General features: G+C 63.7%; 2 protein-coding genes across 4 annotated transcripts; both read right to left on the bottom strand.

Moving 5' to 3' along the window:
- Window positions 1-294: 294 nt before the first annotated feature.
- On the bottom strand, window positions 295-4382 carry Lrg1 (leucine rich alpha-2-glycoprotein 1). The gene is made up of 2 exons (XM_003460764.5): window positions 2278-4382; window positions 295-1697 (listed from the first exon to the last, which is right to left on the bottom strand). The coding sequence occupies exons 1-2, from the start codon at window positions 2307-2309 to the stop codon at window positions 671-673; spliced, it is 1059 nt and encodes a 352-aa protein (XP_003460812.2). The 5' UTR covers window positions 2310-4382; the 3' UTR covers window positions 295-670.
- Window positions 4383-4701: 319 nt separating this feature from the next.
- On the bottom strand, window positions 4702-23020 carry Sema6b (semaphorin 6B). Of its 3 annotated transcripts, none has more exons than XM_063229178.1 (17): window positions 22866-23020; window positions 14105-14254; window positions 13841-13964; window positions 12449-12509; window positions 12229-12291; window positions 11696-11797; window positions 11273-11363; window positions 10992-11111; window positions 10046-10134; window positions 9490-9707; window positions 8803-8934; window positions 8498-8647; window positions 8076-8258; window positions 7807-7968; window positions 7293-7370; window positions 7139-7197; window positions 4702-6550 (listed from the first exon to the last, which is right to left on the bottom strand). In XM_063229178.1, exons 2-17 carry the CDS (start codon window positions 14223-14225, stop codon window positions 5601-5603), a joined length of 2703 nt encoding a protein of 900 aa, XP_063085248.1. In that variant the 5' UTR covers window positions 14226-14254; window positions 22866-23020; the 3' UTR covers window positions 4702-5600. The 3 variants fall into 3 exon arrangements, with proteins under 3 accessions (XP_063085248.1, XP_063085251.1, XP_063085249.1); XM_063229181.1 differs by having other exon boundaries at window positions 22890-22910; XM_063229179.1 differs by lacking the exon at window positions 22866-23020 and adding an exon at window positions 15168-15467.
- Between the last annotated feature and the right edge of the window lie 440 nt (window positions 23021-23460).

Here is a 23460-nt window from a genome sequence, read left to right as displayed (position 1 = left end):
GTCCTCTGCCCCATCCAGCCCCCGGCCTGCCTCTGGCTGGCATGAAACATCAGAGTCTGGAGAAGGCTGGGACACAATCTCTGGCCAAAATCCACCTGTAAAGTGACACCGCGGCCACCACTCAGGGTTTTATTTCCAACCACACTCCAGGGTGGGGGAGGGAGAGAGGCCAGAGGCCAACTGCACTCAGGTCGCTGTACCCCCAGCCTGCGCCCCAGCTCGCTGTGCCTCTGTTTCCCCTTTCATCCTGGGGAACTCACGGTGACAGGCAAACACACACAAAAACACCGAATGTGGTTTTCTCCCACTGCGCTCAACGGTTATTTATTAACTCTATTAACTCAGCGGGTGACTCTGGCTCCCCCGGGTTGGGCCTCAGGCCTGGGATTCAGGAACCCCCAAAGCTGAGGGAAGCTGAGGCAGAAACTCCAGTGTGGCCGGGGTTTGGCCAGAGAGGGGGACAGGGGCCGAGGGGACAGGCAGAGACCACGGGATCCTGGAAATAGGGGGCAGCACTGGAGGTCAAGGGCACAGCGTGACCAAAGGCAAGAAAGCCCAGAAGTGCACCGAGGAATTGGGGGAGCGGGGCTGAAATGGGTCCCGGTAGCTCCGGGGACCCCGGCGTCTCCCTCACACAAAGCGGGTGGCCCGGTTCTCCTGGCCCAGCACCTCACTGGACGCCTGCCACGGCCAGCAGCGTCTGGCCCTTCAGGGCCTCGGGGCCAGCACAGCGGGTCTCGTTCAGGAAGAACATCATGTGACTGTTGGCTGCCAGCCAGCGACACAGGTCTTCCAGGTCCCCGTCACAGACCCAGGGGTTGCCAGAGAGGTCAAAGCCGTGCAGCATGTCCCGGGCGGGCTTTCCCAGCGGTGCCCACAGTCCCCTGGGTACGGTGCTCAGCTGATTATTGGACAGGTCCAACAGGTCCAGCCGCCTCAGGCCTCGGAAGGCGCCGGCCGCCACCGTGGTCAGCCAGTTGTTGCCGAGGAAAAGGTAACGCAGGCCGGGTTGGGGTGACAGCAGGTCCTCCTCGAGCACCTGCAGTCGGTTCCCTTCCAGGTGCAGCCGTTCCAGGTCCAGCGGGCCCCGCAGGAGGTCAGGCGGCAGGACCTCCAGCTGGTTGTCCCCGAGGTGCAGGTGGCGCAGGCCGGTGAGGTGGGCCAGCAGCCCGGGGCCCAGCGACCGGAGGCGGTTTGCAGACAGATCCAGGAAGCTCAGAGCTTTCAGGCCGCGCAGCCAGGAGACCCGCACGGTCTCCAACCTGTTCTGCCTCAGCACCAGAGTGTCCAGGGCAGCCGAGCCCCGGAAGAGGCCCGGAGGCAGCTGAGTGACCGCGTTGTGGGTGAGATCCAGCACCTTTAGGCCGGGCACCGGCGCCAGGAGCTTGGCCGGCAGCTCCTCCAGCCGGTTGCTGGAGAGGTGCAGCTCCCGGAGGCAGGGGACCCCGCGCAGGGCTTCGGCCGGCAGCTGGGTCAGGTTGGAAAACTCCACAGCCAGAAGCGTGGTGTCATTGGGGAGGAGGCTGGGGAATGTGGCCGGTGAGAAGCAGACCACAGAGCTGCTGTTGACCGACTGGTAGGTCAGGCACTCTTCTGACCTGGGGGTCAGGGAGCTGGGGAAGCTGCCCTGGGCTGAGGCCACACACAGCAGTAGCCGGAACAGGATTCTTGAAAGACGGGAGTTGAGGCCCCCTGGTCTGTGAGCGATGAGAAGTGTACAGTGAGCCAGAGCGCAAACAGGCCCAGAGCCTGCCCCTTGCTCCTCACCTAGTCCAAAATAGTCACTGTGATTCTTGTTTTCAGGCTTAGTCCTTTTTTTTCTAGTTCTGTATTTTAATGGAACGGCCAGCAAACTCCTTCTCATCCTGCAAATCCCTAGTCTGAATACCCTCTTTTCTGTGCAGTTTTTTTTTTCTTTCTTTCTGACCAAGGAGCTCCTGCTCTGAGCGCCTCCTCCATCCATAATGCTCCAGAGCATTTAACTTAAGTTAAATTTAGGGCTCCAGCTCCAAAGAGAGGAGCATAAATATGAAAGTGTCTTGCAGATCTGGGGTGGACATTTGGTCTCAGGAGGGGTGGTTTACTGTTGGCATCATAATCCTGGGGTCTCCAATGGGGGTTCTCCCAACCCCTACCTGGCCTGGGGCCCACCTGGACTCATGCACACATGTGTGTGTACGAGCCCCTGTCCGTCTGTCTGTCTGTCTGTTCTCTGTGACTTCAGAGGGTCGGAGAGATGTCCACATGCCCGGGATGGGCAGGGGTGGGGGGACCTACCTCTGCTGCTGCCCTCTGTTCTGGCAGGACATGGTGGCTGGCCTCTTGCTCCTCCGGGACTCCTTGGGCCTGGGGCCCGTGGTCTTGTACCCGCCTGGCCAGGGGTGTGGTTCCAGCCGAGAGAGAGGAAGTGCCCGCTCCACCGTGGTCCGGTTCCTCTCAGGGTCACAGCCCAGCCGGGCAGCAGCGGGCAGCAGGATTGCACCACTGCTTCCTGGCAACCGCCGCCGGCCCCTTCTCGGAATTTGAAACCGGTTTTTTTCCTCACCTGTGCTTTCTGGTTTCTGGGGGCCATTCCCTCCCTGATCCAGAATTCAGGGGTCAAAGCCTCAAGGAACCTTCCCGGGGGAAGGGGGACGGCGCTCTGAGCAAGAGATGCCATTTACCAGGAGGAGCAGGAATTTCACTGAGATGAACCACAATGCTAACAGAAAAGAAAAAATCTCCTTGTTTGGAATGCCAGGCGCGTTCTGTTTCCTTTTGTTAATTGAAGTGATCTTTTTTTTAAACAAGTGCTCTTGGGGCCTAAAGCTGAGTCTCCAGACAGTTTCCCACCCCGGGAAGCTAAACTCAGCCTCCAAGGGCCCCTCCTGCTATTCCTGTCTTCCCCTGAAGAGGTACCCAGGTAAGAACACAGGGCCTTTGCACAGAGCTACCTCCCCAGCCCATTTGTAGTTTTTAAGACAGGGGCTTGATAAGTCACTAAATTGCCCAGGTTGGGTGTGAACTTGTGATCCTTCCGCCTCAGCCTTCAACAATATTGGGGTGAAAAAAAAAAGAATCTTGGGGTGGGGCCGGGCATGGTGGTGCATGTTTGTAATCCCAGCACTTGGGAGGCTGAGGCAGGAGGATCTCTGCGACTTTGAGGTCAGGCTGGACTAGTGAGTTCAAGGCCAGCTTGTCTCTGAAAAGCAAGACCCTATGTAAAAAAAAGAAAGGTAATTTTAAAATGCTGGGTGACAGGTGAGCTACCATACCTGGCTCCCACTGAGTTCTAAATATTCAAGTATAGTGGGTTTTTATTAGCTTCATGCCGGATTGACTGATTGGGTTTGGTTTTTTGAGACAGCATGTCACTGTTAGTTTAGGCTGGCCTCAAACTCAGGGGAATCCTCCTGCCTCAGCCTCCCACGTGCGAGATTACAGGCTGCTTGCACCCAGGGTTATCACGCTGGCCATGACCCCTTCTCCGGGCTCAGTCTCTCATGCGTTTTGTGGCTGCTCAGGTTTTAGAGGATTAAAGGCCCTAACGGGATAAAGCCAGACTCGGCGCACGCGCCCGGCTGTCAGGTAGACGTGCGCATGCGCGTACACACATGTGGCTGTGACACACACACAGGCAAGGATAGCTACACACAACCAGGCACCCGGGTGCAGAGCAGAGGGGGCCACGGCGCCAGGGCAGAACAAACCCAACACACCCGGGGCTGGTTCAAGGGCAGCTCCGAGGTTTTCATGGAATCTGCGCTGCCTGTCTGTCTTGTCTGTCTCTAGTGATGGAACCCAGGGCCTCTGTACTGAGCCACAGTCTCAGCCCTTTTTTATTTTGAATCAGGGTTTTTGTAAGATTACTCAACTGCTCAGTCTGGGCTTGAGTTTGTAACCCTCCTGTCTCAGCCTCCCAGAGTGCGATGGGGACAGGCAGCCCCACCACACCCAGCATGAATCTCTCTGTTTACGGTTGGTCCCCCATGCAGCGGGGCTGTGGCCTGTCCCGCTCACATCCCCGTCCCCAAATCCACCTCGGGAAATGAAGCCAGAGCAGATCCGCTGTCTGGGACCCTCTGCCATGGCTTCGAGAGTGGGGCTGGCTATGCTGAGGGGTCAGGCTGTCGTTTAAGAAGGTGAAGACGTTCTGGAGGTGGAGACTGGTGACAGTAGCACAAGCAGGTCAGTATGCTTAATGCTATTGAATGGTTTCGCCCTTGTGACCCTAACGGTCAGTGGCAGAATTCTGGGAGGCTGAGGCAGGAGGATCTCCAGTTCAAGATATGAGACTGAACGACCTAACAACAGTGAGATCTTATCTCAAAATAAAAAATAGCGGTGCATAGACCCCTCCTGCTCCTGTCATGCTATCTCAGACCACAGGACCCCTCCTCACAGAAGGGCCCCCTAGCTACCCTCCCAAACCTCTCCCCCAAGTACAGTTCCTCTTCTGCAGTGCCGGGGGTGGAACCCACCGCCTCACACATACGAGGCAAGCGCTGCCCACCGAGCTACACCCCAATCCGTGTAATTTCATTTTCAATCACGATATCACTAACTTGCCCAGGCTGGCCTTGAATTTATAATCCTCCTGCCTCGGCCTCCTCCATGATAGGTGGGGACCCCCCACAGCGCTCGACCCAGCACCTGTGTGTTCGAAGCTGCCCTCAACAGTACCCGGCCACCCCCAGGACACAGCAGGCCCGGAGTCACGGGGCCGGTGGTTGTAAACAGAGTTTATTGATGGGGAGGGGCCGGGGGAGGTGAACTCCAGGGAGGTCCGAGCCTCAGTGGCCACGTGGCATGCACAGTCAGCTGGAGGTCGGGGGAGGTCACACGGGGTCGGGTGGCCTGGGATGCTCTGACCACCCCTGGGCCATATTTACAGGGGCCCTGTCTGTGTCCACCGCCCCCAGACCCCCCGAGCCCTTCAGGACCTGCTTGCTGCCCACGTGACCCGTGGACGTACTCCCCCATCTCCTCGCCTGGACCCGGCCGTCCGTGCTCCCCTCGCAGAAGCGGGGCCCAAACTCCTGACCGGCCACCTCGGAAGCCCCAGCATTGGCTCGGCCGACCCCAGGGCCGCTGGGGTCCCCACACTCACGCCTAAGACACACGCACAGCACGGGTGGCCCTGTGCGCACACACGTACCTGCCTCCCCGGCGCTTGCACACGGACACGGCATGCACACGCGCATACACCCACACACGCCGGGGGCCGGCCGGGGGACGGACCTTTCGGGGGAGCTAGAGGGCCTTGGGTCTGCAGCTGCGCCCCCCTACTCCCCGTCCCAGGCCAGAGCCACCCCCTCAGCCACCACCCCGAAGAGGGCGTTGTGCAATTCCTTAGAAAAACTGCAAAAGAAACAAAAAAAAAACGTCTACGCAGAAGGTCAACCCCGAATTCACAGCAGGTCCCTCCGGACGCCCGCCCGACCCGGCGGTCTCAGAGTCCTGCACCCCAGCTGCCTGCCGCCGCCGCGGGGTGCGCGCTCTTGTGCTTCCGTGTGGCCGAGGGGGGTCCCCGAAAGGCCGGGGTGGGGGCTCGAGCCCCCAGCGGAGCTCCTGGTTCCCGTGGCCGGCACCGCCAAGGCAGTGGGGCGCGGAGCCCCGGCCTAGGGCACCGGGGGCGCAGTCCTGTCCCCCGCCCCATAGGGGAGGAGGTGGGCGGAGTCCGAGCCGGGCCGCGCGGGGCGCACGCGGTGCCGGTCCCCGGGCCGCGCCTCGCCGCTGTTGAACGTGTGCGTGCGGCGCAGCGAGGCGGCGGCGGCGGGGGGCGCGTGGGGGCCGGGCCTGCGCAGGCTGCCCGTGCCGGGGGCCGGCGGGCTCCAGGGCCGCGGCGGGCCGTCGCCGGCGGGGCCCGGCTCGGAGGGCGCGGTGGGCGCGGACACCACGCGCCGGCGGTCCGGGCTGGGGTGCGGGGTGAGCGGGAAGTCGCCGCCGTGCGAGGCGCGCGCGGGCCGGGGCGCGCACAGGCGGCCGTCGGGGAGCCCGTCGCCGGGCAGGGCCGGCTGCTCGGGGGCGCGGGCCGGCGCCAGCAGCAGCAGCGAGGACGAGGCGGACGCGGCCAGCAGCGCGGGGTGGCCGTGCGGCTCCCAGGCGCGGGGCCCCGGGCCGTGCACCCCGCCCTGCGCGTGCGGCGCGGGCAGGCGCTTCTGCGGCAGCGGGGTCTGCTCGGGCGTGGGCAGCAGCCCCGAGTCCAGGTCGTGCGGGCCGCCCTGCAGCAGCGTGGCCTTGGTCCAGCCGTTCTGCATGAGGGGCGCCAGCAGCGCCTCGGGGGGCACCCCGGCCCCGCCCAGGCCCCCCCCGCGGCCCCCCGGCCCCGCGCCCCGCCGCTCGCCCAGGCGGCTCACGCTCAGCACCGCCTCGCCGCCGCCGTGCGCCAGGATGGCCTCCTTGTCCCTGCGCCGCGCCAGCTCCCGCCGCTCGCGCAGGCCCACGAACCAGCCCACGCTGAAGCCGGACACCACGGCGCCCACCACGAAGGCCGCCACCGACGAGGTCACCAGCAGGTTCACCGACACCAGCCCGGCGCGCTCCTCCGAGAGGCTGGCGCGCAGGAGGCCTGCGGGGCGGGGCGCGAGCGGCCGGCGTGGGTCCCTGTGCGGTCCGCGCCGGGCGCCCCCTGCTGTCTGCCCGTCGGGCCTGTAGGCGGCCAGTGCTCACCCCTGCGCTGCCCTCTAGGGGTCCCCTCCCCCACTCTCTTGGAGTCCTGAGCACTGAACGCAGGGCCTCTGCAGAGATTTCCACCCCCAATCCTTTCGGTATTTTTTGAGACGGGATCCCGCAGAGCGACCAATGGTGCACTCAGGTGTGCAGCCCTCCTGCCTCAGCCTCCCAAGCTGGCTGTTCGAGCTTTGCCAGCTCACTCTGTACATTATGAAGTCCGTCAGTCTGTCTGTCTTTGGGCACGGGTCCCCAGCATGTCTGGCCTCTCAGAACTTGTCCTTTTTGGAGCTCTCTGAGCTCCCCGTCCCCTCTCTGGTGCTCTAAATCCTGGAGTCTGTCTTTCCCCACGTCATCCCAGAAACCACGGCCCTGCCCTCCCAAAGTCCTGATGGACGCTGTGCCCCCTTGGGTGCATGTGACAGGGGCCAAGAGACCCCCAGGGCCAGGGGGTCAGCAGGCCCGAGGCCACCCCTCCTCCACCCACCTGTGCAGTCCCCTAAGCCTGAGGTGCTGGCGCCGGACACGTCCTGCTCAAAGGCGGCTCTAGTGGAGGGAGGGAGGCGGAGGAGGGTCAGCAGGTGCCCCCTCAGCAGCGGAGTGGGGGGGCAGGATGCAGAGTGCCCCTCCTCACCCCCTACCTGGTGCCCGGGCTGAGGAAGATGCAGGAACCGTCGGGGGCCCAGCCGCAATAGGGGTCTTGGCTGCCGATGCAGTTTCTATAAGGGACCAAAGGACAGTCACTCAGCACCCAGGAGCTGCCCCACTCAGGGATAAGGAAACCGGGGTTCCGGAACCTAGCTTTGGCCCAGGCAGCAAGGCTAGGATGGTGCCCTTAAGGCAGCCACCAGGTGGCGCGCGTGGGCACCAAGCCAGCTCCATTTCTCGGTTCTCAGCCCTCCATTGGTCCCTGGGGCCAAAGCCCAAGTCCTCCTGCAGCCTGCAGGGCCCTGCACGACCGTTTGTCCTCTCCTTGCTTCCCCTGATCCCTCTATGCAACGCCCCCCCATGGCCCTGCTGCAGGCGCACAGGCTCCTCACTGCTCCTGGACGTTACTGGACTCCGTCCTGCCCCAAGGCCTTTGCACAAACCTAGTCTATCAGCGCATCAAGGTGCCTGCCTCCCTCCTCTGTCCCTGGGTGCATGGGGACTCACTTCATGCATCCTGAGTACTGCTGGCAGCGGGCCACAGGCACACGGACCACGCAGCGGGGGAAGGCCGCCAATAGGCCACCCGAGGCCGCGTCCAGCTCCAGGCTCAGCAACCGCTGCCCTGTCTCACCAGCGCCGCTGCCACTGCCGCCAGGTCGTCCGCACCTGGGGCCACAAAAGTGACCGAGGAGAATCAGGACTACTGATCCATGTATCTACCCGCTCCCGCCCGAGTCCTGAACACCCCTGCCCCGCCCAGCGCCCCCATTCACCTGTCCGGTCGGTAGGTCTCAAACTCCTCTAGGAAGACACTGGGTCCAGTGGTGCCCGCGACACTGGCGTTGGGCCAGACGAGGAACTTGAGGACCGTGCCCATCTCGGAGCCCAGGAAGACCACGGTCTGGTTGCCCCAGGGGCCAGCGCCCACGTCCACGGCCACTCGGGTGAGCTGGTGCCTGCAGAGAGCACAGGACCTTGCCTCAGGCTGGCCCCGCGGAGGGGGCTCCGAAGCCCAAGCGGCGTGGGGCGGGCTTTATAGGGGCGCGTGGCCACGCCCACGCCAGGGCACGTGACGGCCCCAGATGTGCGCATGCGCAGGGGCGGCCTCTGGTTACAAGACCACAGGCCCTGCACGTGTGACCCCACCCAGGCCCCGTGTGTCCCCCGTCCCCTGCTCCCCGCCACCGGCGCTGACCGCATGAGCGTGCGCACTATCCAGGGCGCGTGGCCCAGCGAGGGCACCGCCTCGTCCATCAGCGGGTGCGTCTTGATGAAGTTGAGGATCTCGTCGGGCAGGGCGCTGGACGCGTTGTACTGGGAGCCCGGGGTCGCGCAGCACCCCGGCCTGGGAGGGAGGGGGGGCGTCAGGGTGGACGTGGGCAGCCTCGGTGGCCCCGTCTGCAAAATGGGTACAGCCTGGCAATCCCAGCCCGATGCCCTGGTGCCCGGCATCCCCTTGGGGACCTTCTCAGGCCCAGTGGGGTGGCGTGCGGTGCTCACCGGGGCCGCGGCACCTGATCCTCCGGCACCGGGGTCCAGATGGACTCGGGTGACTTCTGCTCACGGAAGCGACCTTCGAACACAGCGGCCACCTGCCTCATGTCAAAGGCGCACACGGCCGAGCCGGGGATGCTGGGGTGCAGACGGGGGCTTCCGGTGAGCCCGGCGGGGAGACCCTGTCCTGGGCTGCTGACGGACGCTCAGCCTTCCCCACCCCCGTGCCCAAGGTGCCGCCTTCCCGTCTTGCGCACCAAATCTGCCACTGCACTTCCGCAGTCTCAGCTGGACCCTTGCTGGGCTTGGCGAAGGCCATGCACTGCGGCCTTCCCTGACACCCAGTCTCCCAGGGACGATATTAGCTTGTCCACTCATTGCCCTGAGACTGTCTAAAAATGCAAATCTGACCTCACTCCTCTCTCACTCTCTAGCCTCCCGTGGCTCCACAGTGCCCTTGGAAGAAAGTCTAGGCTCTTCTCCTCCCATCGCCTTTCCCTTCCCCCATTCCTGTTCCCTTCTCAGCCACACAGACCTCCTCTGCAGTGCATGACGGCCTCAGGACCTTTGCACTTGCTCTCACCCAACTCAGAACACCTTTGCTTCTACCTCCGCCCCAAGCTGCCCAGCCAGGAGCTGGGGCATCTGTGAGTGAACACGAGGCCTTTCGGCCAGTGCTTCCCCTTCACCCACCTGTTGCTGGGCGTAGAGAAGACAGCCAGGATGACAGGCCGGCCACCCAGGCTGACCACGCCGGTGACGGCCTGCAGCACGTTGAAGTAGAAGTGGGAGTCACCAGGCACTGAGCAGTTGAGGCGGGCCTTCAAGAAGGACGTCCACTGCTTCTCCAGCACTCGCGGGGAGCCGCCCAGGTCGTTCTTACACACCCGGGCCACGCGGGACACCACCACCTGCGCGTGGCGGTCACACCCAGGACACCTGAGTGCACTCTGCCGCCTGCCGCCCGGCCCTCAGAGGGCACGTTCCTCCCACACGCCGAACGGGGTGGCCTGCAGGGGTTCCCGCGGGACACATGGGGAAACTGAGGCACAACGGAAGGGAAGCGAGCGGCCCAGGGTGAGGCAAAGTGGTCAGTGATGGTCTGTGCGCCTCAGCACGTCTGGGGGGCGGGACGGACTGAGGGGTGGAGGGCTGTGTGCGTGGATGGATGGTGCACAGCAGGAGGGCGGGGGGTGCAGGGACATGCGGGCGCCTGGCCAGCACACAGGCCTCTGGGCAAGCAGCTCACCTTCTCCAGGTAGTTAAACTCCATCGCGATCTCCCGGAAGAAGAAATAGACGTGGCTGCGCCACTGCACGGCGTGGACAAAGTAGGGCTCTGTGGGAGGGAAGGGGGGCCAGAAGGCAGCGGGTCACAGGCGGCCGGGACAGGGCGGCCGTCGGGCAGGTGAGCTGCGCGCAGGGTTTGGCTGGTTTTTGTCTTTCTGAGGCAGGGTCTGGCTCTGCAGCTCAGGCTGGCCTTGGGCTCACTATGCAGCCCAGGCTGGTCTCGAACGCGCAGCGATCCTCCTGCCTCGGCCTCCGAGTGCTGGGATGACGGGTTGTTTTGTTTTTGAGGGGGAAAGGAGTCGGGAAGCCCCGAGACACTGTGTCCAAGTCCCCAGCAAATGGCAGATCTGCTATTTTTTTGTCCCCATCCTCCCTCATGTGCTGGAGCGCTCAGCTCTGCCGCACTGGTCCTTCCATTTTGGGCTCCCAGCCACCCACTTCCAGCAGGTTCTACTTTAGACCCAAATCTTTCCACTCAGTTTATCCTCCAGAACACCAGGAGAGGCTGGGGGTGCGGCTGAGTGGGGAGCACTCGCCTAGCATCCATGACACTCGCTCTGGCTTCCGTCCCCAGCACAGCACAAGCACATAAACCAGCCAACACGATGGGATGAGATGGAGTCCCATCCTCGGTTGCCCAGGTCTCTTATTCTGGTAGGGGGGTTTGAGGGAGGTCAGCTCTGTTAAATCTAGGCTCAGTGTGCTTCTAGGCCTCACCATGGTTTCTTAGTTTATCTTTTTGAGGCAGGATTTCATATGCAGTTCAGGCTGGCCTTGAGCTCACTGTGTAGCTCAGCCTGGAGTCGACTTCACAGCGATCCTCCTGCCTCAGCCTCCCCAGTGCGGGGATGACAGGCTACCCCTCTCATCTTAATCAGGGTTCTCTGCCCTTCCTCCAGGTCCCACCTTTGAACCACTTGGAGTCGTGCTTTACGGTGCGCAGTGTGGGACGGTCCCCAAGGCTGCGGTAAATGACAGCGTCAATGGCCAGGAAGTCCGTCACGGTGGCTGTGAAGAGCATCCCATCTGGGTACCGGGAGGGGTGAGGGAGGCAGGTGAGAGGTTAGATTTTGGGGCCCAGAGCTGGGTGGGTCCCCCAACTACCTTCCAAGTGACCTCAGCTTCAAACGCACGGAAAGCACCAGAACGTGCTCAGGGCTCCGGGCGTTCAGGAGTCGGACACTCACCGGAGAAAAGGGCCACGTTGGCATGTTTGGGGTCGTACGGGCAGCGAGCCATGCCGCTAATGTTGTCCCCGACAGGCTGCAGTGTGTCCATCTGCAGGAAAGACGGCCCGAGTGACAGGCCTGGAGGCCCTGGCTTCCCAGCCCCCAACTCCAGGAGGAAGCCTGCCTTCATCCCCACAGCTGTGTGACCCTGGCCAGGGACCTAACCTCTCTGAACCCCACGTACTGATGGGTCCCCAGGCCTCCGACATGGGACTCTAGGCCTAGTGAGATTGGCTTGGCTGTAACAGGCCCTCTGCAGAAGCCACTGGCCCTGCGGAGCCGGGCTGAGGGGCAATCCCAGAGGGCTCCCTGTAGGAGGTGGCAGGGCTCCTGACCGCAGGAGGAGGAGGGTGAAGCCAGGCTGAGGGCGGGGAGACTCACGCTGTAATTGGCGCACACCGGGTTGAAGGCGTTGGAACCACACACGAACAGCGTGGACTCATCTCGGAGCAGCAGGACCTTCACGAAGTTCCGACACTCACCCTGGGGTGCATGGGGGGGAGGGGAAGCCGCTGTGGGCGTGGCCCTGGCGGTGGGCGTGGTCACGGCTGCGGGCGTGCCCAGGGTGTGGCCAGCGGCCCAGAGTAAAAGGCCCCGCCCAGATCAGAGAGGCCCGCAATGGGGAGCACGGTGAGGGCGTGGCCACTGCAGAGGCTGAACTGGGCACAGGCTGGGGACACCTCTGTGACCCAAAGAGGAGACAAGTCAAGGATAGAATCTGGTAACCGCAATGTAAGCGAGGTCAGGGTCGTGGGTGTAGCCGTGACTGATAACCGTCTTGGGGTGTGCTCGGATCTGGGCGTAACCATGGCAACACCAAGGTCCTAGTCTGGGTGGAAGGAGGAGGATGGCTCCGTGTGGGCGTGGCTGGGGTGGGTTGGGGCGTGGCTAGGGGTGGGGCCAGGGTCACGCACCTCCTGTTTGCCCTTCATGCGACACACGTCTATGTCGCTGGGGTTAGAGCGCCAGGTCAGCTTCTGCAGGCGGAAAGAGCTGGTGAGCACAGCTGCGTTCGCCCCAGTAGCTCTGTGACCCCCCACCCTTGCTGGGCCGGACCAATTCCACCCAGCTCCCGAGCGCCCCCTGGTGGGAGCCCCGGATGCCACCCTCGCTCCCGCCTGCGCGCCTTCCTACCCGCTGGTACCGCAGCTCCGTGGCCGTGGGGGGCTCCAGCTCCACTCTGTACAGATTATCCCTGCGGGGGCACCCAGTGAGACGCCGGGGGCTCCATCCCTGCCTGAGCCCATCCTTCCCGCCGTGCAGCGGGCTCCGGCCCCAAGTTGCCTGAATGCATCCCGGGGCCCTGACCCCCACTGCACATTTACACGCCAGATACGGCGGGCCCTTCCCATCGTCATACCAGGGGCGCCCAGCGCCCCAGAATCTCGCCTGCTCTTACCTCTCCTCCCCTCCGTCCATCCCTGCCCTCTCCGCGTTACATCCGGGACGCCTCTCCCTCCTCTTCCTCTCAAAGCATCTGGTCCCGTGGGTCACCCCGCTTCCTAGGAACCCCAGTCTCAGGGAGCCCTGGGACGCCACGCCAGCCCGGCTTCCATCCTGCGTCTCCAAGCCCCTCCACACCTCTGCCCTCCTCCACCCACACCCTCGGGGACTCTGAAGCTGTGTCCCCCAGATGATGCCCGGATCTATCTCCAGGATAGGCGTTCGCTCCCCAAGCTCCATCCTTGGGGTTCGGCTGCTCCCGGACATCCCCAGTGTCTCTATAGGGCCATTCTGTGTCTGATCTGTCCCCCAAAACCTGCAACCCCCACAACCCCGATCTCAGTTAAAGACACGTTCACACTTTGGGGGGCTCAGACGACTTCTCTCATCGCCCAGTACTGTCGTCTCTGTCCGCAGTCTGTCCGAACCCACCTGCTTCTCCCCCCGCCCCCACGGTCTCCACATGGCCCAATCGCTAGCCATCAGCCCGGAACAGCGCAAGGCCAGGACCTGGTGGCCCGCTCCCATCTCGTCCCCGCAGCCTGTCCTTCCCGAAGCAGCCACTAGAGAGCGCTGTGGACACTGAGTCTGCTCCTCCCTCCGCCCTCAGCCCTCCAGGGCTCCCACCTCCCTGAGGCCAAAGCCCAAGTCCTCCTCCTTTTGCTCAAGCCACCCGGACTCCTCGCTATCCTTGCAAAATGCCAGGCTCAGTCCTGCCCCAGGGCCTTTGCACTGACTGTGCCTGCCACCTGGAAAGGAATATCCTTGTCTAGATTTCCCTATGGCTGAAAAGTTGTTTAGCTCTCAACCCAAATGCCAGCCAGGCAGCAGGCACAGCCAGAGAAGCCCTCCCGATCAGCCCCTTTCCAGTGCCACCTTTCATATTTTAGGACTGGTGGGACCAGCAGGATCTCAGGAAACTGCCACCTTCCCACCTACACACCTAAGCCAGCTGCAGCCTCCCAGCACCGAGCGTTCAGTACCCTGAGAACTCAGCACCTAGCACCCCAGAGGACGAACTGGCATCCAGCTCTGGAACAACCCCGCGGCCCAGCACCCGCGCCGTCCCCAAAGGCCGCGCACCTGTCCCCGATGAAGAGCGTCCTGTTGACCCGCAGCACCCGCTGGATGTGGAGGTCCTCGGTGGCCTCTGCGGGGCCCGGGCGCCCAGGGCCTCCGCCCACGAACACGGGGTAGAATTTCAGGTCTGGGGTGGGGGTGGGAGGTGGGGTGAGCCGAGGGCTGGGAGGGGGCGCGCTGGCCTGAGGTCGCGCCCCAGTGTGGGGAGCCCCCTCCCCGTGGGCCCAGCTGACCCGTGCTCGTGACTCGACCTCCCCCAGTACTCACAGTCCTTGGGGGCCACGCTGAGCGGCGGCGGTTCCTCGGGGAAGAGGCCGTGGGTGCCCCCCAGGAGCAGCAGAAGGAGCAACAGGGCCGAGCGGGGAGGGGGCGCCCGCGGGGTCAGCATGGCGAGGGCCAGGCGGCGGGAGGCCACCGCTGCGGACAGACAGGGCGCGCGTGAGCGCGGCTGCGTGCACTTCCCAGAGCCACCGAGAGGGGGCGCGCTAAGCGCTCCCGGCGCCTTCACCGCGAGGACCCGCATCCCCGCCCCGCCCCGCCCGCCCGCGGGGATGAGACTCAAAATAACCAATAATGGAGACCATAATAATAACAACAACAATAATAATACGCAGGGTCTCGCCCTGTAGTTCAGGTTGGCCTTGAACTCACTAAGTAACCCAGGCTGGCCTTAAAACTCACAGAGACCCTCCTGCCTCAGCCTCCCCAGCACTGAGATCACAGTCCCAGGCCACCAGGTCTGTATACTACTGTTTAGTTAGCAGAACGACTCTGTGACCACATGGGAGTAAAAGCACAGGAAACGGCTTGGAACAAAACATGAAATCAACAAGACAGTTACGAGACACACACACACACACACACACACACACACACACACACACGCAGGCCTGGGGACTGAACCCAGTGCCGGCATCCTGTGTTGTACCCCAGATCCTTTTCATTTGGGGGGCAGGGTCTTGCTGAGTCAGTAAATTGCTCAGGCTTGACTTTGCAGCCTGGGGGCCAAGGACTCCCTTCGTGCGGGATCACAGAAAGGCACCACCACGCCCAGACCTAAGGTGCACATCTTTCTTAAAAAATCCCAAAACATCGTTTAAAAAGTATTAGATTGGAAACACAAGATTCTTAAAGCCTCAAAAACATAAAATCAAAGACTCAGAATTAGGGGGGAAAAGCTAGGAATTCACGCTGTCCGGGAGCCTCGGGACCCCGGGGGCTCTGACGTCCTTCCTGAGTCCTGTCTTCCTGTCCACAGCTTGACTACCTCTGTGACGGGCACCTCACTACCTCCAAGGGGCCCGTCTCTTCCCCGTGCTGTTCCAGGTACCTTGGCAAAGCCTTCCGGTGGTGCCCGAATGCCCCCTCCGCGCCCGGGGACCCCATTTCAGGGCACCCCCTACCAGGAAGGGGTGCCATCTGGTCCCCGGAGCTCCTACTGCGAGTCCTGGCAGCGTGGCCGGTGCGGCCAGTGTGGCCGTCCAGGGAGGACTCTGGCGGGCCTGGGCCACCTCCCAGACCTTCGAGGTCTGGTGGCTCCAGGTAAGGGCGACCCGGGGACCTGGGCCCCTGCGGTGCTGCCGCTGAGCTGTGCAGGCCACAAAACAGGAAGCCCGGAGGGAATCGTGGCCGCCCGGCCTGACCCGGGGCTTCCAGGATTTGTGACTCAGCGGGCGGACGGACGGATGCCGGGTCCTTGAGCTCCCAGCCGGCCGCCTTACGAGTTTCCTTCCCGGCCCCGCCCAGCTCCGCAGCCTCTCGGGTCACAGTGACTCTGGAGCCCCTGCCTGCCCTGGGCCTCGCAGGGGCAGCCTGACCGCTGACCGCACCACCCCGGCCCTTCCCACCTGGCCCTGTGGCCCTGTGGCCCTGTGGCCCTGTGGCTTTCCTTGTTTTTTCTGTTTTTTCTGGTACTGGGATGCAGCTGGGCACGGTGATGCACACTGGCAATCCCAGCACCTGGGCGGCTGAGGCAGGAGGATCACCACAAGTTCGAGGCCAGCCTGGGCTACACAGTGAGATCCCATTTCAAAAGGAAAAAAACAGAACAGCAAATCAGCACTTGCTGTGTGCCAGGCACTGTTGTAGTACCTTGAATTCACTATGTGGCTCAGGCAGGCCTTGAACTCCCAACAATCCTCCTGCCTCAGCCTCCTGAGTGCCGGGATGACGGACCTGCACCACCACGCCCACTACCAACCAAGTTTTGCTCACTGTGATGGTAACTCAGAACTGAGCCCCAAATGTTTGGGAGGAGTCTGAACCACTCTGGGGCTGACACAAAGTACTAGGACTCAGTTTACCGGCTGACCTTGGGTAACTGGAGGCCTCCGAGCCTCCCCCAGCCCCCGGGACCATCTGCTTCTCTCCACGAAATTCGAGGCCTCTCTCAGCAGCTGCCTGGCGCCGGAAGCAGCCCCACCACCTGTCAGGCCGGCCGCCCAGCACCTGGCCGTCACCCCAGCCACCGCCGGAGCCCAGCTGGGTGTCGCGTGGCTCTCACGCGCACCTTATGGCATTCGGGGCCCACAGGGTGTCTGGGTACGTGTTCCTGTGTCGGGGAAGCTCCTGCCCACAACCCCGGGGACATGCATTTGTGTCTGTGGGGACACCAGCAGGTGTCGCCCCAAGTCTGCAAAGAATTTCACAGCACAGCTGTGAACAAAATACACAGTCAAGCCAGGCGTTGTTCGTCCCTGCACGCCGGAGGCTGAGGCAGGAGGACTGCGGCAAGCCTGAGGCCAGCCTGGGTCACAGAGCGAGTTCAAGGTCAGCCTGGACTGCCATGTTGGTTGACAGACTGTCTCAACAAACCGCAACCCAACACCATGACAGGGAGCGGCTTTGAATCCGCTCAGGGCGTCTCCAGCCCGGGCCTGCCCCCCACCTGCTCCTGCGCAGCAACCTCACTCAGGGGAGTTAGAGATGTCTCCGCCCCAGAAGCTGGGCACCCTCCCGCCTCAGCCTCCTGGGCCCTGGGACGCCAGCCCTCGCCCCAGCCCCGGGGCTCCTGCCATCTACTCGCACGCAGGCCTGGGTTTCTGGGTTCCTCTTAGCTCCCACATGCGGCTCACCTTAGAGTCAGCTTATAAATTCCCAAACACAACGCAAATAAGACAAAAACCCGTGGGATCTTCATTGGAATGGGGCTGTGTGAACCAACCAGATCACGTCCATCTGCTAATCCTTCCCGGCCAGGCCACTCCAGGAGTGGCTTGGACTCTCCTCTCCTGCCTCCCCTCCTCTCTTTGAGCTGCAGCTCTGGGCTCCATGCTGCCCCAGAGCCTTTGCACGTCCGTGACCTCCGCCTGCAGTGGGCCCACACAACTCACTGCCTTCCCTGGGGTCTCTGCGGGTGGGGAAATGCAGCCTCTTTGGAGACCCCCACCTCCCCGCCCACTGGACATGGGCAGTCTCTGTCCTCCTAGCTGACCCCTGCCCACATCCCACTCCCACGGCTCTTTGATAATTCCGACCCTTTGTACACAGTGTGCCCGGGAGCAGCTCCGGGGGCTCCTGCAGGGCTGTGGGCGACACTCAAGCCCCGCCCACTGCAGACCTGGCCCAGCCAAGCCGCACTACCGCACAATCTCGCGAGAGCTGCACGCCCTTAAAGCCTGGGGCGCTGGGTCTCCCCGAAACAGTATGAGCTTGACACTGCGCGAGGGTGCCGGGACCACAGGAAACCAAGACCAAACCCCGCACGCATGGCCTTCTGGTCATCAGAGCTCAGGTCACATGGGGAACAGGCTGGTCCACCTTCCCCTGGGGAAACCGAGGCCCAGAGAGCGGGATGGACAGATAATGCAATCAGATAAAAAGCCTCGGTTCGCCAGGCGCCCTGCTCTCTGGAGGCCGAGGCAGGAGGCTCCCTGCATGAGGGAGCCCAGCCTGAACTGCGCAGCGAGACCTCGTCTCAAAAAACCAAAACGGAAAAAAAACCAGCCTGCTCAAACTGGCCCCGCGCATGAGCGGCCACGTGAGCACGCGGTCCTGTGCCACGCGTGTCACATCCGTGCACAGGGCACCTCCCCCCTCCCGTCACCGGGGCTGGGCCTCGGTTTCTCGGTGTGTAAACTCCAGGTGACCCTATCATCGCGCCCTAAGCGCCAGGGTCTCACTGTGCAGCCCAGGGTGGCCTTGATCTTGCAGAGACCCTCCTGCCTCAGCCTCCCAAGAGCTGGGAGGCCAGGCGTGTGCCACCACACCCAGCTACTGTGTTTTGTACCTCATGTTCGTCCTGGTCAGAAATTACCCAGGACAGCAGAACGGGATCCAGGACACACGGGTTTGCTTTATGTGCAGTGACCTTGCTGTGTGACCTCAGGCCACCCACCGCCCTCTCTGGGCCTCTCTGTCAGGGACCCTGGCCAGGCTGGGAGCCCGGTTCCCGGGTGGACACAGGGCCCATCTCTGGTTCCACAGCAGAGGCCGGTTCCCGTGGCCCAGTCCCTAGGGGGATCGGGTGACCCGGCCCAGCTCGAGGGCCCCACGCCGTCCAGGTCTGGTTACAGCTCTGCTTACAGCTGCCTCTGCCCCGGTGCCGCCCGGCCAGCCGGAGGCTGTCTAGGAACTCGGCCGAGGCCAGGGGGCCCAGCAGAGAGGCCCCCCAACTTCCCCAGTCTTCGGTTTCCCCATCAGTGAGCCCAGCGGGGGAGAACAGAGCTGATGCGTAACAGGTGCTGGGTTCTGGATCTAGGCGGGGCCGCAGATTGGTCCCCGCTTGTCTCCTAAGCCAATACACAGTGGGCAGTCAACAAACACCTGCTGAGCTAACCTCCCAGGAAGAGCTCCTGTTTATAAACTAGCGGCTTTCGAGGCTGAGGCAGCCAGATCTCCCCCTGCGCTCCCAGCCATCCTGGACTGCACAGCGAGCCTCTCCCAGAAAACCAAGAAATACAAAAATGTGAGCGGTGCCAACACGTTCACTGCCGACCTCCAGGCGCCTGCTGTGTGCGATTTTGGGGGTGCTCAGCATACAGGAGGCGCTCTATTAATGCTCGCCAGGACCCCCCATCCGCACTCAGAGGCCCACCGCGGCCTCTTCTCTGTGCAGACAGAAAAACCTGAGCTCAGAGAGGTCAGGCCACTCTGCCGTGGTCACACAGCGCACGCGGGGGCGGAGGAATGCAAAGGCCACGCCGTCTGTCCTGACATTTTCCACTGCGCACTCACGACGCGCCATCTGTCCGCAACGCCGGCGACAGCCTCAGGGGACACATTTCTCAGCAGGCAAAGCGGAGGAGACCCCTCCGCAGCGGGGTCACCTGGACCAGCCCAGCCCCTCCTCCACCTGGCCCCGGGCCCCGCGCCTGAACTCCTCAGCGGCCACCAGAGGGCGCTGTGGGCGCGGAGTCGGCTCCTCCCTGCTCCGCCTCTGCCCTCCTTGGCTCCCACCTCCCCGGGCCAAAGCCCGAGTCCCCCTGCAGCCGCAGGGCCCTGCTCAGCCCTCAGTTCCCTCCCCGCCTCCCCCGCCCCCGCTCCACCCCTCACGCCCTCTGCCCCAGCCACACAAGGCTTCCTCCCTGCGTGCTCCATGCTGCCCCGGGGCCTTTGCACGGGCCATGCCCTTTGCCTGGAGTGCTGCTCCTCGAGATATCTGCATGACTTGTTCCTGGCATCTTCCAGATCTCAACTCAAACGGCACCTCCTCAGAGACGCCACCTCTGACACTGCCTGCTAACAGCTGGTATTACTGTCTCCATGAGGCTTGCCACTCTTGACTGGTGGTTTGTCTTGCCATGTCACAGGGTCTTGCTATGTCACCCAGGCTGGCCTCTAATTGGGGGTAGCCCTCCCGCCTCAGCCTCCAGGGCACTGGGATGCTGGGCAAGCACCAGCACGCCCGGCAACCACACTCCATTTACCTCCTACTTTTCTCTGGCTAGGGTTTATGTCCCTATTTGGTGGTTTATGTCCCTATTTGGCTGATTATCTGTTCTACAGATGGGGAAACTGAGATCACAGAAACTTGGACGAATCTGATCCAAACCCCAGGGCTCCTACTCTAGGGACCATCATCCCAGGACTCTTCTGCTGCCCTGGGGCTCCATCTCCCTGTGCACAAGGAAGGAACTTATGCAACCATCAGGAAAGCATGATCCCCTTCCAGCCAACTCCTACATATCTGTCATGACCCTAGCTGCAATGCCCCTTCTCTGATCTATGTGACTGAATCTAACTTCCTCAGCCCCAGTTGCTCCCAAGCCTTGGCCCCACACAGCAGAGTGAGTTAGAATCTGCTGTTTTCTCTCCCCTAGCCTAGAGGCCCCTTGAGGGTCAACTACATATCCAGGTTAGGACTGTCTCTGGAAGCCCAGCATCACCTAACACTGGTCATGGCCCATGGGGGTGACAGGGGATATTTGTTGACTGACTGATTGATCTCCCTGATCACCCTGAACCCAGGCCTGGGTGAGTCTATAATCCTTCTCCACGGTCCAACCCTCCTGGGTTGGCCCTCAGGCACTGAGCTGGGCCAAGGTGCATGCTGGGAGATGTAGTCCTGAGTGGACGGGACCTAACTCCTTAGGGGGTTCAGTGGTGTGTGTTCACCACTCCGACAGGACGTCCTGGAGCAGAGGTGACAACGTGTCTTAGGGAAACCATGACGGTGTCAGAGGCGCCAGGGCATCATCCCGTGTGCACCCTCACTTGCTTACCTGCGGGGACGGGCAGCTCACTCCTCCCCAGCCTGTCTCCTGGGAGCTCTGCTTCCTCAAGGTCTGAGAGGTCGCAAGCTCACAGCTCAGCCTGGGATTCGAGGCCCCTGGAGGGCGCATCCCCTGCCACCCGCCACCCTCAACACGAGGTGCCGTCCTCGAGTCTGTCCCTCCGTACTCCTGCCAATGTCCTCCTGGTCCCCAGTCCTGGCAGCCTCCTGGCTCCTAAGCGCAGGCCTGGGCCGGCCTCCCCACCACGGCCCCCTCTAGGGCCCCAGTGTCCCAGGACAGGCCACACCCCGGGTCGCATGGGGACGGCCTCCTCCCCGGAGAGTCCTGCGGTCCCTGGGGACCCCCCTCACCTGTCCAGCTGGCTGGCGCCAGGGTCACCTTTCCAAGGGCACCTGCATTTGGATCACCCAGGCCCAGCCCCAGGGAACCCCAGGAAGCCGGGCCTCGGGCCTCAGGCCCCGAGGTGCCTTTCGCCTGCTGGACACAGGGCTGGGGACTGAGACCCCGGGATAGGGACACCTTGGGGACCTGTGGGCGCTCGGCCTGGACAGAGGCAGGGGTGGGGGTGGAATTCTAGAGCCAACTCCTAAAACTAAACATCCCTTCTGGGGGAGACTGCACAGAGACCGCCAGTGACCTGCGGGGGACGCACAGCTCCAGGTGACCCCACCAGAGAGGTGTGGAGGGCCGGGTCCCCGGAGGGCCGGGGCAGGGGGGGCTCTTGACTTACAGTTGGTGGTGTGTGTGCGGGGTCCTTCCTCACGCGACGCCGCCCCACAGAGAGGTCCAGGTCCCTCCCCACTTTCTGGGCTCCCTGGGCCTCAGTGTCCCTGTCTGCACTCTGGAATGGTTCCAGGGTCTGCGCTTCCCTTTAGAGACGGTGCAGAGCAGATGCCCACCCAAGATGCCACCCGAGGCGCCTCTGCCAACTTCTGGAGAGGTTAGGGCCCGTCTAAGTGGGACCCCAGCTCCCCCACCCACCCCGAACTCTCCCTACACAGACTCAGAAGCAATTATGCGGGTCTACCAGGTCCCAGTAACAAGGATGTGGGGAAGGGGATCGGGGTGCAAGGCTGTTCTGCTGGGAAGCCCCAGGCGCACAGAACTTTTATTTTGAAGGGGGGATCTGGACTCCTGGAGCAGCTAGAAAACCCAGAAAATCAAGAAATACAATTTTGCAAACAGGGTGGGGGTCCTGTTCCATGGCTCCAGCTTCCAGCCAGCCGGTGACCCCACTTCCTTCTTAAAATCACCCGGACATCCTCAAAGCTTAGAAATACTCTCTTGTTACCCCAACCTCCATCTCCCCTCTAGTTTGAGGAGGTTAAAGACGACCATCCCGGGCTGGGCTGGGGGTCCGGGACCTCTCCAACCCCAGGACTCCTGCAAACACCCCGAGCCTCGGGATTTGCCCTTCCGGGAGCCCGGGTGGGGGTTCGCCAGAGCAGCGCCCCCTCCGGGAGGCGGAGAGCAGGATGGGGGGCACGTGACCCCCACCCCAGGGACCAATCAGCGGCCGAGGCTGGGGGGGCCACATTCGGCGCCCCCTACCCAGCCCCGCGCGCTCGGAGAGACGTTTCTTTGTCCCTTTGTCAGCCTGGGGGGGCGAGCGAACCCCCTGAGCCCCCTGCAGCGGGGGCACCCGGACTGGGGGCGCTGTCTCCCCTACATCACGGCCCCTCCCCGCCGCCTGGGCCCGGGCTCGCCGAGGTCCGGGCCGCGCAGGAGGTTGGAGGGGACCCGAGCGCCTCAGCTCGCGCGACGGGGCGCAGGGGGCCTCGCGTGGGGGACCACGGTGCCCCCCGGGCCAGGGGGGGCCCGGACCCGCTCTGGGCCCCGCCCCCACCCTTGCCCCCCCCCGCCCCGTCTTGCTACAGCCCGAACCCCCACCCGGGCCCTGATCCAGACGAGCGCCCCCAGGATTGCGCCTCCTACGGCCGCCACCCCTCAACACGCGCGCCGGGACGGGTCCCCACCCGCTGCGGCGCCCACAGATCCCACGATCGCGCTCATCCAGCCCCCCCAGTCCGCATCCAGCCCCCCAGTCCGCATCCAGCCCCCCAGTCCGCATCCAGGCCCCCAGCCGCGGTGCCACTGGACACCCCGCAGTGGGGTCCCCTCCGGCGCCCCGGGCCCCCATCCGGCCCCTTCTCCCCGGCGACGCACCCAGGTCCCCCCATTGTGCAGCACCCCAAAATCCGGGCCCTCCCTGGCTGCATGGCCGGGAGATCCTCCCGCTCCGGCCCTCGGCCCCCCCCCGTCCCGGGGGCCCCCATCACGGTCCCCGCCCCCCCCGTACCCCCTCGCACCCCCTCGTACCCCCCCCGCCCCCCCCGGGACCCCGCACCCCTCACCTCGCCGCGCACGGGGCCGCGCACCTGTCCCTGCTCCGCCGCGCACCCCGGGCCGCGCCGCTCTCGGGGTTCAGCCCCGGACCCCCACGCGCGGGCGTGGGCCGCGGGGGGGTCGCTGCGCGGCGGCCGGGCCCGGGGCGCGCCGGGGCCGCATCTCTCCGCCACCGCGGCCGCCGCTGCCACTCGCGGCTCCGCCACCTCCGCCCCCTCCCGCCGCCCGGCCGGCCGGAGCCGCGCAAAACCCGGCGCGGAGCGCGGAGCGGAGCGGCGGCGGGGGAGGGGCGCGCCCGCCCGAGGGGGGCCTGCTTTGTGCAGACCCCGGGCCTCCCCGAGCGCCTCCCGGCCCTGCCCGGGTGTCCTGGGGGCTCAGCTCCCCCATCGGACCTGTGGGAGGCGGGAGGCCACACGGGTGGGAAAGGATGCTGCGCTGTGCATGACCCGGTCCTGCAGGAGGTCACGCATTCACTCCACAAACAGTCCGACCGCTCGGCGGGGGGAAACTGAGGCACAGGGCGATGTCACAACCAAGGTCACCCTGGGGGCATGGAGAATCGCAGCTGGGATTTTGAACCCAGGCAAGTGGGCCACAGAGATC

This window comes from Cavia porcellus, unplaced genomic scaffold, assembly GCF_034190915.1.
Source record: "Cavia porcellus strain 051 isolate PalLab524CR breed Dunkin Hartley unplaced genomic scaffold, mCavPor4.1 scaffold_17, whole genome shotgun sequence".
Taxonomy (NCBI): domain Eukaryota; kingdom Metazoa; phylum Chordata; class Mammalia; order Rodentia; family Caviidae; genus Cavia; species Cavia porcellus.
The sequence above is the reverse complement of the archived record's forward strand: the minus strand, read 5'-3'. Positions and strand labels throughout refer to the sequence as shown.

Excerpts from the sequence above, each read along its gene's own strand:
- Lrg1 (XM_003460764.5), bottom strand. The coding sequence starts at position 2,309 with ATGTCCTGCCAGAACAGAGGGCAGCAGCAGAG. Across the intron at positions 1,698-2,277 it reads AACAGAGGGCAGCAGCAGAG|ACCAGGGGGCCTCAACTCCC; the intron begins GTAGGTCCCCCC and ends CATCGCTCACAG.
- Sema6b (XM_063229178.1), bottom strand. The coding sequence starts at position 14,225 with ATGCTGACCCCGCGGGCGCCCCCTCCCCGCTCGGCCCTGTTGCTCCTT. Across the intron at positions 11,112-11,272 it reads CAACGTGGCCCTTTTCTCCG|ATGGGATGCTCTTCACAGCC; the intron begins GTGAGTGTCCGA and ends CCCGGTACCCAG. Across the intron at positions 7,198-7,292 it reads TTCCTCAGCCCGGGCACCAG|AGCCGCCTTTGAGCAGGACG; the intron begins GTAGGGGGTGAG and ends TCCCTCCACTAG.